This window comes from Diceros bicornis, chromosome 34, assembly GCF_020826845.1.
Source record: "Diceros bicornis minor isolate mBicDic1 chromosome 34, mDicBic1.mat.cur, whole genome shotgun sequence".
NCBI classification, from domain to species: domain Eukaryota; kingdom Metazoa; phylum Chordata; class Mammalia; order Perissodactyla; family Rhinocerotidae; genus Diceros; species Diceros bicornis.
In genome coordinates, this window is record NC_080773.1 from 27,870,783 (window position 1) to 27,884,562 (window position 13,780).

General features: G+C 41.9%; 2 protein-coding genes across 6 annotated transcripts in view; one reads left to right on the forward strand and one right to left on the reverse strand.

Annotated features, from left to right (window-relative positions):
- HAS1 (hyaluronan synthase 1) overlaps window positions 1–13,780 on the reverse strand; it is a 57,502-nt gene that overhangs the window by 25,719 nt on the left and 18,003 nt on the right. Inside the window, exons 3-5 of one of the 5 annotated variants that reach the window (XR_009216739.1) lie at window positions 12,951–13,075; window positions 12,424–12,473; window positions 10,127–11,491 (exon numbers count right to left, since the gene is read on the reverse strand). The exons of 3 other annotated variants lie outside the window; for them this stretch is intronic. The gene's annotated coding sequence lies outside the window, so the exon portion shown is untranslated. Of the gene's footprint in view, window positions 1–10,126; window positions 11,492–12,423; window positions 13,076–13,780 lie in introns of those variants that run through there. One more of the 5 variants, XR_009216740.1, reaches the window with a different exon arrangement.
- Window positions 5,436–6,491, forward strand: LOC131397284 (N-formyl peptide receptor 2-like). The gene has a single exon (XM_058530068.1). The coding sequence runs from the start codon at window positions 5,436–5,438 to the stop codon at window positions 6,489–6,491; it is 1,056 nt and encodes a 351-aa protein (XP_058386051.1).

Genomic DNA, 13,780 nt, shown 5'->3' on the forward strand with positions numbered 1-13,780 from the left:
GGGACTGACAACTTAAAAACAATTATTTGAACGTCTGCTATGTGGCAGATGCCTCCTAAACTCTAGAGCTGGGCTAACTAACATAACGTCCACTTGCCACATATGGTCAGTAACCTGAGATGTGCTGTAAGTGTAAGATTCAGTATATTCAAAAACTTAGCGTGATAAAAGAATGGAAAATATCTCATTGATAGTTATTATATTGGTTACACGTTCAAATGATATTTTTTGTGATATGTTAGGTTAAATAAGTTATTAAAATTCATTAATATATTATTAACAATAATTTCTTTTACTTTGTAAAGGAATTGTAAGTCACGTATGTGTAACTCACATATGCGGCTTGCACTGATGGCTCCCATTTATGTGTTTATTGGACAGCATTACTCTAGGGATGTAGCACTGAAAGGACTTGGTAGTCTTGTGGAGCTTACATACTGGTGTGGAGGGTGTTAAGAATAGAAAATAAATGAGTGGATAAACAAACAAGAAAAGTATCTGGTGAGATGGGCTGTGCCTGGGGTAGCTGCTTTGCATTGTGGGTCGGGCAGGACCTCTCTGAGGATGAAATATCTAAGCTGAGATATGAATATTCAGGAAGAACCAGATGTGGGAAGCCTGAAAGGAAAAGTATTACAGGTAGAAGGAAAAGAGGATGCAAAGGCCCTGAGATGGCAGTGAGCTTGGCGTGTTCAAGGAATCGAAGGAATTCAGTGTGGATCGAGCACAGTGTGTGAGGTAAGAGCGGATGCATGAGGTGTGAGGGACAGACTGGGCAGATCCAGGAGTGCTTGGTAAGCTTGAATTAGGAGTGTGGAAGCCACTGGAGGGTACTGAGCAGAATAATGTCATGATCTGATTTGTGTTTTTGAAACATCATTTGGCTTCTTCAGAACGGGGGGTGTGGCAGCATCAGGAGCAGGAACAAGCTATTTGCAAGGTCTGTGCCAAGATGCAGCTCAGATGAGGCCACAGACAAGGGAGGTGGTGATAGACATGACAGATAGAATCAACAGACTTGGACTGGACTGGGTGGTGAGGGAAAGGGAAATCGAGGGTGAGTTTCAGATTTGAAGCATTAACGAGCAAATGTTTAAGCTCCAAATATATACAGATACGGGGAGAGAGGCAAACTTGGGAGGATGGAACAATTAAGAGTTTGGTTTGGGCAATGTTAGGTTTGGGGTGACTCTGGCATTCCCATGGGGCGATGTCAAGAAGTCAGTTATACCAGGCTAGAGTTCTGGGGAGAAGCCAGGGCTGATGGTTTAGATCAGGAGTTATCAGTAAGATGTTACAAGCTGTGAGACTGTATAGAGGAAGGAGGGGGACAGTTACAAGCCCTAGGACACCTCAAAATTCAGAGTTAAATTGGGAGGCAAAAAAGCTAGTAAACTGGACTGAAAAGAGGTGGTCAAGGGAGCTATAAAGACAACCAAAAGTGCATTGTGTGTACATTTTATCATCTCACGGCATAAGACAAATGTGTTTTAAGAAGGAAGAAGGCGTCAAATGGGTCCTATGTCACTGAGATAACAGATAAGAAATGGAGGCCATGAGCACACTTAAGGAGAGCACATTCCTTGGAGTGCTGAGGATCGAAGTCAATTTGGAGTGTTTTTAGGAGAAAAATGTGAGGTAAGGAAGGGGAGACACTCCCTTCTTAAGTTTGGCTGTGAATCTTCTTCACAGAAAGAATTCTCTTGGAGAAACAGTGCTGAAGCTGGAAAGGAAAGTGGGCCAAGGATGGTTTCTTTTTGAAGGGAGGTGATATGATCACATTTAGGTTACAGTGAGAACGATCTAGTAGAAAGAAAATCTTGGGAGGGTTTTGGCAGAAAAGAAAAGGGATGATGCAGGAGGAAAATTCCTGGGAAGGTGAGAGAGAGAGGGACCCAGAGCAAACACGGAGACCGGGGTAGCCTTTGGAATGGACAATCTTTATTCCCTGCAACAGGTGCAGATAGATTGGAGGGTTTGGGTGAGAGAAGGCTAAAAAGTTCAGAACTAATTGCTACCATTTTCTCATTAAAATATGAGGTAAAGGCATCAGCTGAGAGTCGGGTTGTGGGAAGGGGTGAGGAAGTCTGTGGAGAAAGCAAAACTGAAACCACTATTTTAAAGCATGGAAACGCTAACATGCTGGAGAAGAGAAGTCAGCTAACAAACAAGTAGTGTGTTTCTATCTGAAATCTGTGGTCATAAATCCAGACTGCCCCTTAATAATTGTGACATTGGGCAACCCACTCTCCCCAGCAGAGTGAGGGTTTCCTCTTGTAATACACGATGATGATACTTATGCAAAAGCAAGGATGTTGTAATAGGAGATGATAAAATGTACAGTGACTGGCACATATTTGGGGCTCACCACACAGCAGCCTCCATAGTCCATGCGAGTATCACCTGTGGTACAGCTTCTCTCCCCAACTCTGCAATGAGGCTGGGCCCATAACTTTACAACTTTGCCTCCCCGGCCTTTCCCCAGTTGTCATTGCGCAACCACACTTCCTTGTTGTATCAACATTTTTAAAGCAATGATTTAGGGATTACTAAGTACATCCTATCTTCTGAGTGCCTTGTAGGGTGTTAATGAGCAGGTAGAGAGAACCAGAATATGTTGAGGAAATATGGGGTGCGAGAGAGTTAAGAGTACAATTCCAGTGGAATCTGTCTGGCTGAGCTCAAATTCTGGCTCTACCCCTTCCTCACCGGGGGCATTAAACAATTAATGTAACCAGTTGAAGTCTTAACTTTCTCTTCTGTACAATGGTTATACTAATTATAACTAATATTATTCTATTTTTACAATGCCACAGAGTATGCTAGATGTTTTATACATATTAACAAATGCAATCCTCAGGATCCTTATGAGATTAGTCGTGATAAGGGTGGAAAGAGAAGCTCTTGGCATATGGAAAAGGTTCACGTGTAGTACCACTACTGTTATGAGCATTGTTCTTGACCTGAACTTGAGCTTCTAAATGTGTGGCCCAGGGTTGAGCCCCAGGACACAGCATAGAGCCTGGTGAGGATGGAGAGTCACATTTGTTAAAGACTCACTCGGTCCTGCCTAAAAGATTCCATATCTATTCTCACTAATCCTCATCTGAAAACCAGTCTTCACCAGAAAATCACCCCCGTTCTGCAGAGGGGGAAACTGAAGTCTGCAGAGATGTCACTGACCACTGGCAGGTGTCAGAGATAAGATGAGAATAAAGACTGACCAAACTCTAGAGCCCAGCACTCCTTACACTGTGACAGTCACTCTCAACTGGGGGTGATTTTCCCCCCAGGGAACATTTGACAATGTCTGTAGACATGTCTGATTGTCACAACTGGAGGGAGGGAGTGCTACTGGCATCTGGTAGATAGAAGCCAGGGATGTTGCTAAACATCCTACAGTGTAGGGGCAGTCCTGACAACAAAGAATGATGGAGCCCCAAATGTCAATGGTGCCGAGGTTGAGAAACCCCGCACTCCATCAAGCAAAGTCCCATAGACGACTTGGGAGGAAGTGTCTAGTAAAGGCAGGAAGCAAAAAAAGGAAGGGAGAAAGGTAAGGAGGGAGGGAGGAAAATCAACATCCTGGGGGATGATCATCTCCAGGTAATCTTGGGGGAACCCCTTGAAAAGGCAGCACTTTAGAGAGGCAAAGACAGTGGCTCTGTAATTGGTGAAATCTGGTTTTCAAAGTTTGCTGCCTCCACTGACTGGCTGGGCGTGATGTTGAACAAACTACTGAAACCCCGGGGCCATGGTTTCCCCTTGATAAAACATGGACGATAATGGATACCCTGCGATATTATTACAAGTACTAAACGTGAACAGGTGCTCAGTAACTGCTATGTCTCTTAAGGAGGCAGAATAGCCTAGTGTAAGATGATTCTCAAATTTTTGAGGCCATAGAAAATCACCCTAGCTATTATGCAAAGAGATTCTAAGGTGGGGCTCATGAGTGTGCATTTTAACAGCCACCCTGGATGTTTCTGCGATAGCTACCACACCACAGTGTGAGGAAATCTGGCCAGGTGGCATGGACATGGGGGTCACACAGACGTCTGGGTTGAATTTGGAGGCAATAGTTACAGATGTGACCTGGTCCAGAGGCAGACACTACAATTTTTTGGACCCTCATTCTTAAGAGCAAGGAAATCTATCCCAGAAGCTCCCAGGATATTTTCCCATGGTGTTATTGTCCAGGATTTAGTCATGTGCCCCCTGCTAAAACAATCCTTGGCAAAGCAAAGGGGATTCCAGCTACTAGTGAGACTAATCAGGATTTCCCTCCAAGGATGGAGAATGAGTCATCTTCCTTGAAGGGTGAGTAACTAAACCAAATTGTGGTTTGGTTAGCAGAGAAGAATGGGGGAATGGATGTTGGGTGGGCAACCAGCAATGTTGTTCACAACCAGCAATGCACAGTTGTCATGAAGAAAAGACTTGGAAGTCAGATCAAGCTGGATTGAAGTCCTTCCTCTGCCAGTTACTACTTAAGTGACCTCCGGCAGGTTTCATAACTGCTCTGAACAATATAACTAGAAATAAAAACTAGAAATAATAAACATTATAGACTTGTTATGTAGATCAAACTAGATCCCTATATACTGCAATTAACACAATGCATGGTCTCTAATAAGAACCCCACAAATATTATTAACAAAACTTATTACTCTCATACTCTTTATCCCACAGAATGCTAAAGATGTGCAATGGGTGAGAATTCTTTGCATCCCAAATAGAGAAGAGGTCCATAAGAAGCAGAGACAATGAAAAACAGAGGGTTGAACACAGAGATAGGGCCCCCTTCGCCGACTTCCTCCCTTCACAGAGTCCACAGGACATAACATATTACTACATATTACCAGTAACTGTTCAAGATCCTCTTCAACTTTAAACTCAAACCAAACTCTAAAACTTTAACTTAAAGACTAACCAAACAATAGGTCAAGGGTCCTCACAGAGGGGAGGGACAGGAGCTGGGAGTCTGGGAGAGCCTGGAGCTGAAGGAGGCTGCACGCTTGCCAGCATCTGTGCATTGAGTCATGGGTGGAAGAAGATGTGAACCTACTGACTCTGAGTCTAGTGCTTCCCTCACTCTGCTGAAGCTGCCTCTCATCAATTTCTGTTGTCTATACACCTTCAGCTCAGTATTCTGCTGGTGGACAGGATTTTTGTAATCCTCTTGGTTAAGTAATCAGCCTGATAGGCTGAAGGCATATTAATAATTATGTGAAATGGAGAACTATCCTTTCCCTAAGGAACAGCCAAGGGAGTGCCAATTTTATAGCAGGACTGGCTGCAGGGTCAGTAGAGTGGGCATTCTGGTTAGAGTGGGAGGTTGAATGGAAGCCAATGCTGGCCATGAATAGGGATGCTGTAAGAGGGTTCTACAGCTGAGAAATGGTCATTGTTGACATGTTTCAGGTGTGGGCAAGATGGAAACCAACTTCTCCTTCCCTCTGAATGGATCTGATGAGATGTTCTATGATCCTCCTGGCTACACCGTTGTGCTGATCATCTCACTGGTGATACTCGGGATCACCTTTGTCCTCGGCATCCTGGGCAATGGGCTTGTGATCTGGGTGGCTGGATTCCGAATGGCACGCACAGTCACTACACTCTGTTACCTGAATCTGGCCATAGCCGACTTCTCTTTCACTGCTACTGTCCCGTTCCTCTTTGTCTCAATGGTCATGAGAGAGCAATGGCCTTTTGGCTGGTTCCTATGCAAGCTAGTTAACATCGTGGCGGACATCAACCTGTTTGGAAGTGTCTTCCTAATTGCTTTCATTGCCCTAGACCGCTGTATTTGTGTCCTGCATCCAATCTGGGCCCAGAACCACCGCACTGTAGGTCTGGCTACAAAAGTGATCATTGCACCCTGGATTCTTGCTCTAGTCCTTACTTTGCAAGTTTTAATCTTTGTGACCACAAAAAAGGATCCGACAGGGAATACATACTGTACTTTCAACTTTGGATCCTGGGGTAGCACCACTGATGAGAAGATCAAGGTGGCCATCACTGTGTTGACGGCCAGAGGGATCATCCGGTTTATCATTGGCTTCAGTATGCCAATGTCTATCGTTGCTATCTGCTATGGGCTCATTGCTGCCAGGATGCACAAAAAAAACATGATTAAATCCAGTCGTACCTTACGGGTCCTCACTGCTGTTGTGGCTTCCTTCTTTCTCTGTTGGTTCCCCTTTCAACTGATGGCCCTTCTGGACACAATCTGGATCAAGGAGATACATTTTGAAGGGAAGTACGAAATCGTTACTGTCCTGCTTATCCCAACAAGCTCACTGGCCTTCTTCAACAGCTGCCTCAACCCAATACTCTATGTCTTCGTGGGTCAAGACTTCCGAAAGAGACTGATCCACTCCCTGCCTGCAAGTCTGGAGAGGGCCCTGAGCGAGGACTCAGCCCAGACTAGTGACACAACAACCAAATCTGCTTCACTTTCTGCAGAGGTCGAGTTAGAGGCAATGTGAGGAGGGTTCGGGGACATTTTTGAGCTCTGCCTGCTCCTACTTTGCTCCCAGTTCCAGCTTCTTATCTTGGGTCATCCTGAGCCACTCACCATGAAAAATACTCTGGTGCCCCATGATTTGGGGGGAAGAAGGACATAAGGGTACCGTTGGTGTCATTTTTGGTTTTTGGACCTCAGCCTATACCCTGGGGTAACTGGAGGTGGGAAAAGAGAACAAGAGAAAGAGTGATGGGGAATTTGTGAAGCTTAGATGAGAGAGTCTATCAAGAGGAAAACTATTATTTCACCATTAAGTAAGATGTTTGCTGTAGGGTTTTTTTTTAAGCTATTTTGCATCAGACTCCAGAAGTTTTCTATTCCTACTTTACTAAGAGTGTTCTTTTTTTAATCATGAATGGCTATTGGACTGTATCTAATGCATTTCCTGCATATATTAAGATGATCATATTATTTTTATCCTTTTATTTACATCATCACAAACTACATTAATTTTTTAATGTTAAACTATTGTGCATTCCTAGAATAAATCACACTTGGTCATGATGTGTTTTTTATATTTATAATTAATCTCACTAGATTGTTTAGAATTTCTGCATTTACGTTCACGTAAAGATGGGTCTGTTATTTTACTTTCCTCTAATGTCCTTGTCAGGTTTTACATCAAACTTATAATGGCCTCCTGAAAAGAGTTGGGAAGGGACTCTTCTGACTTTATTCTCTGGTGTTATATCTTTTATAAATGTTTAGAGAAATTGGCCACTGAAGCCAATGGAGTCTTAGGTTTTCCTTCTGAGAAGGCTTTTAACGACAGGTTCAATTTCTTTAATAGTTATTGGACTATTCAGATTTTCTATTTCCTCTTCTGTCAGTTTTGGGAAACATGACTTTCAAGGAATTTAGCCATTTCACCCAAACTGTCACACTTACTGGCCTGAAACAGTATAGTAACTGTGGACAGCGTGTGGTATGGTTTCCTTCACGTAATGACAGTGTAAGCTGAGGGCAGGGATTTTGGTCTGTATTGTGTGCTGATGGATCGCCATACCTTATGTGTAAAATAGTGCCTGATATTGATAGAGTCTCAAGAAATAGTTATTGAATTAATGAATCAATAAACAATAGTATCACCCAGGTGTCAAGTGAGAACCTTCAATGTCTAGTTAAAATTATCTCTGACCCTCCTATCATGCCTTGGGCCACATCCAGTGAACTCTCACCCCTGTGCCCACAATTTTTACAAATTCCCATGTGGTTTACATTTTTATAAACACCTGTAGTTTTGAGTTTCTGCTGCAAGTAAAGTATTTGGTTAACTGTTGCTTGATGACTTGGCTTTGAAATAAATCAATCCGCCATAGTACTCAGCCTTTTTCCTTGCTTTCTGCAAATAATCAGAAACTGTCCTTCATTGCCTAACACACTTTCCTGATGCAGTGGCAAAAGAAAGAACTCAAAATAAATATTCGTTGTTTTCAAAAGTCCTTCACCCACATCACTGCTTTACTCAGTCATCCTTCTCCCTTTCCCTCGTATTATCTCTAAAGTTTTTGCAATTCCAGTGCAGAGCAGTTTACCCATTTCATTTGCATTCTCGACTCCTAGAAATGTTTTTCAGTTCCCAATAAATGTATTCTCTTTAATGCACAACTAAGGTGTGGCCATAGAAAATAAGGAACAAGTAAGAAATGCAGGAGGACAAAGCAGGAGCCATGAAGGACGGTGCACATCCTGTAGACAGAGAAGCAGTGCTTCCAACTGGCTCATTAAGAAACTTCCTCCACTGCCAGGGCAGGCAATTCTTGCTATTCCTGCCCTCTAGCCTTGGTTAATTGCAACAGAATAGTGCTGGCTACATCCTCCCCATTTTTCTTTTCTTCATTGGGAGTTTTCACTGTGGACGCCTACTTCCCATTGCACCATTGTATGTTGGGTCTCTAGAAGCTGAAGATACGTTTAAGTTTATGGAACACTTACCACAAAGAAACATACCTAGACCTGATTGAGTCAAAAACTCCAAAATAAAACGTTGGGGCCTTCAACCTTGGGAAGGATGGGATGACTTCTCTTTGGGGAGGGAAGTATACAGGGATGCTGAGTACAGAAAGGGGTAGGATGTGGTAGAGATGGACAGCTTCCTACCCAGTATTCATCCCCCTCCTTCATTAACAGAAGTCGGTGGAAATTCATCCACCTGAAACAATACTTTTCTCAGCCATCCTTCCAGCTAGATTTGAGTAAATTCTGAGGAATAGGATGCAACAGTTGCATCACATCAGTACATGAAGAGCTTCCTCATTCTTTTTTTTTTCGTGAGGAATATCAGCCCTGAGCTAACATCCACACCAATCCTCCTCTTTTTGCTGAGGAAGACTGGCCCTAGGCTAACATCTGTGCCCATCTTCCTCCACTTTATATGGGATGCTGCCACAGCATGGCCTGACAAGCAGTGCATCGATGCCCTTGGGATCTGAAACCTGGGCTGCCAGCAGCGGAGGGCACGCACTTAACTGCTACGCCACGGGTCCGGCCCCAACCCTCATTCTTTTTAATACTTGCACTGTATTCCATTGGGTAGATATAACCAAATTTAATAATCAGTCACATATTAATGAACATTTAAATTGTTTCTAATCTTGTGCTGCTACCAACAATGCATAACTGTGCCCACACATGTCCCTTTGTGTGTGCGTGGGTTTATCTGTAGGGTAAAAGATGACATAATTTAGTTGCCTTCTCTGCTCTTATCTATTGCTAGGGTTATAAGGCCCATTACTAATCTTTCTTAGGAAGACGACTTTTCTTGGTGTATATATAGAAGGCTGATTAGGCTGGCCAGGAAAGATCAATCCAATCAAGAAATTACTGTAAATTTCTCTGGGTGTAACAGGGGTATTGGGCTATTGTTTTTAAAATCCTTATCTGTTAGAGATAGAGATGGAAGCAATTTACCACGGAATGTTTGAAACTTGCTTTCAAACATTCCAGAGTAGAAAAATGAAAGGGGAAGAAAAATGCGATAAGATTGGCAAAATATTTACAATTAGTGAAGCTGGTGATTCATTATACTATTTTCTTTACTTTTGTGTATACTTGAAATTCCTGTTAAGATTTTTTTAATAAAGACTCTCTTATACCCAGCAATCCCACATACCCTCAATTATATGTATTCATGTTCAACAACATACGTGTTCACAAATGTTCATTGCAGAATTATTCATGGTAGGCCAAAACTGTAAAGAACCCAAAAATTCATCAACAATACACTGAACAAATTGTAGGGTATTCAGAGAGTAAATTATTATTCAGCAATAAACTTTAAAAAAAATGCATCGGGGCCAGCCCGGTGGCGCAAGCAGTTAAGTGTGCGTGCTCCGCTGTGGCAGCCCCGGGTGCGCCAGTTTGGACCCCGAGCGCTCACCGATGCACCGCTTGTCAACCCATGCTGTGGCGGCATCCCATATAAAGTGGAGGAAGATGGGCATGCATGTTAGCTCAGGGCCAATCTTTCTCAGCAAAAAAAGAGGAGGATTGGCAGATGTTAGCTCAGGGCCGATCTTCCTCAAAAAAAAAAAAATGCATCTACATAGATGAATCTTAGATATCATGTTGAGAAAATAAAAGACAGAGCATGTACAGCATGATTCCATTTATTTTAAAGATAATTTTGATTAACAAAATTAAACTATACAGTTTAGGGATACATAACTATGTGGTAAAAGTATAAAGGAAAGTGATGAATTGATTAGCATAATAGTCAAGACAGTGTTTACAGTCAGAAGGAGGGAGAGAAGAGGATGAGTAAAAGTATGTGTGGCAGGTGGCTTCTGGAATGCCGATAGTGATCTATGTCTTGAGTTGCTAGGGGTACATAGATGTTTCTTTAATAAAAATGTATTAATCTTCATTTTCATCTTTTATTCATTTTTTTCCCTTTAGGTCTGTTATATTCCACATTTTAAAAGTTAAGAAAAAATATCAAATTCAGGTCCCTTTTCATTTATACCTGGAAAGCTTCATCGCTTCTGGATTTAGGCTGCTTGAAGTAGGGTGACCCATTCATACAGGCACTGCAATTCTCTAAATCTGGATTTATTAGATTATAAATCTGTTTATGAAAACTAACTCACTGGAAATGGAGCTCCACCTTGTGGCTGCCACAGCACACAGCAGGACAATGGAAGTCTTGCTTCATCCTCAGCTCTAGGACCTCACTGGGAGAGAACCCCTAGGAGCTTGGTTATTTTCCGTGAGCGCCCCCAAAGTGAATGTCTAAGTGCATCTGAACAAGGAAATTTTTTTTTTTTTTTGTAAATCCAGGAAGTCCCCTTCATTCCAGAATGTACATACCACAGTTGGGAGGGTCTGGAGATCTCTCCTGTATCTATCCACCCCAAAGAGTTCCCACTGCTACTAGATAGAAGAAAATCTGCGTCAATATTTCATGTGGACACTGTGAATAGTTCAACCGGGTTTTCTCCTCACATTCCCATCTCATGACTCTCCCAGCTCCAAAGATCATCTAGGTAACTGTTTCCTAAATGGTGATCTACATAACCGATGTTTCATCAGAATCACTTGGGGAGCTATTTTTTTAAATACAGGTTCGGTCACTGCAGCATCAAGACATCTGATTAATAGTCTGGTGCAGAATCAGGAATCTGTATTTATTCACAAAGCTCCCTGGTATTTGTGATGTGCAGATTCCTCCGATTATTAACACTTGAATAAATGCTGTCTTTACAAGAGAACAGAATGAGAACTAACATTAGATCTTGGAAACACAGACATATCTTTATAGTCCCCACCCAAAAACAAATGGTCTTCTTCCTATGGGGCTGGTGAGGCAGCCACTGGGAGGGCACTTCTGTGAACAGAAGTGCAGTTAGCAAAGTAAATCTTGACAGAAAGGGTGTTGTCCCCAACACCTTGTTGAAGGCCCTCTGGAGCTGCTCTGGTCTTGCAGTGGCAGATGTGGGCAAGGTAAGCTGTCAAGATTCTGTTCTTCTGAAAGGGGAGGTTCTCAGAACAGTTAACAGAATTACTGATTAATCAGAAAGATGTCTTCCCCACCCTTTCCACCTCCCAATTCTCTGCCTCCATAATCATGTGAACCAATACGTTATAATAAATCACACATACATGCCCACCTCCATTGGTTCTGTTTCTCTGGAGAATCCTAACATATTAAAGAATTACTGTTAATTTTGCTGGGTACAATGTATCATGGCTATAGTCTTTTTAAATCCTTATCTGTTATGGATACATATTAAAGTATTTAAGGGGGAAATGATATGACACATGATATTTGATTAGAAATATTCCTGGGGAAAAAAGGAAAGGCAATCAAAGAGAGATCAACAAAATGTTTTAAATTTTTGAAACTTTCTACTCTTGCATATGTTTCTATTTTCTATTTTAAAGTCTTTTTAAAATCACTTTATGACCCAACAAATCCACTCCTAGATACACACCCTACCAAAAAATATGTGCTTATGAACACTAGGATACACAACATGTGAGGAAAAAACACAGTTGCACAGAGTGTGCCCCAGATGATAAGATATTTATATATTTCACAATAGCCCCAAACTGGAAACAAACCAAATGTCCATCAAAAGTAGGATAAACAATAGTAGTACATTCCTAAAATAAATTACTATACAGCATACAAATTATTGAACTAGCTACACAACATGGATAAAATCTTAAGGTCATCATGTTAAATGAGCAAGTCACGTATCAGAATACACGTTATATTCCATTTACATGAAGTTTCCCAAAAAGGGAAAATTAAACTATACTACTTAGGTGTGCAAAATTAGCTACCAAAGGTATTTTTAGAAAGCAAGGAATTCATCACATAAACGCCAAGAGAGTGATCACAGCTCAAGGAGGAGAGGAGATTTGATCTGTAAAGTATCTGAAAAGTATACCTGGTTGGCTGGCAGGCTTCCAGGGTTCTGGTAAGTTCCTATTTCTTGACCTGTGTGAGGGCACAGAGGTATCGGTTTTACAAGAATGAGTAAAGCTGTACATTTATGTTTTATGCACTCCTCTGCACATTTGTTGTTTCACAATAAAAGGGTTATTATTATTTTTTTAAATCGACCTATCTCGTGTATCCTGCCCTTTATACTAAGGAAACCTCATGGCTCCTGGAGCCCAGGCTGCCTGAACTAGGGCAGCCCATTCCTACTGGAGCTGTGGTTTCTCACACTGGGCTTCCTGGGGAGAAATCTGGGGATCAAAGGACAGCAGAATAAAACATCTCTGGTTTGACCTGATGCTGATGCCACTCAGGTTTCCTTTACTTGTCCTGAGGATGAATGAAAACTCAAGTTAGAGCACAATTTCCACCTCGTGATTGCTCAGAGCTGACCCACAATGAAGGAAGCTGAAGTTTTGCTAAATCTCACTTCTTCATCCTCACTGGGAGAGTCCCTTAGGAGAACTTGCTTACTTCCCCATCAGCTTCTCTAGAGTGGGTTTTCTGCGGCCCCCTGAATGAAGAAGCTTCCAGGAAATCCAGGATATCCTCATCCTTCCAGAATGTCATTTCCAGAGACTGGCCCTCACCTCACCCCTCTGCTACAAGACAGAAGAAAACAGGTTATAAATGTTTTACAATCTTGGGACACTCTCTTTGTTCAACTGTGTCACCTCTCATTCCCACTCGCCTCCCCTACCTCCGAATACCATCTGTGGCAGCGTGTCCATAATCCTGATCTCTAGTGTGGTCACAACAGAATCACCTAGTTTAATCTGTATTTTTACAGATTAAACTGCATGTTCTGAAAAAGCTCCCCAGCTTCTAAACATTTACCCAAGAGAAACAAAAACATATTTCAACAAAAAGACTTCAAGAAGGTTCATAGTAGCTTTATTCATAATAGCCCAAAACTGGAAAAACACCAGGAGTCCATCAAGAGGAGTGTGGATAAACTGTGGTCTGCTCATTCATGTTTTCTGCAATTTTCTGTAGGTGTTATACCTCACAATAAAAAGGTTCAAGAAAAGCAATGTAGGGTATTAGAGGTCTGTAACAGCAGTGTGCACAAGGTAAATATTAACTTTAGTCTCCACTGCTCTTTTATATAAAATGTCTGACATAAAATAAAAAGTCAAAAGACACACACAAAGAAACAAAATTTGATACGTATTCAAGAATAGAAACACATAAAAGGTAGACCCAGAGAATAGCCCAGATTTTGGAATGATCAGACAGGGACTTTACTATAAAAATGTTAAAGGACTTAGTGGGAAAGGTGGACAACATGTGTGAAGAGCTGG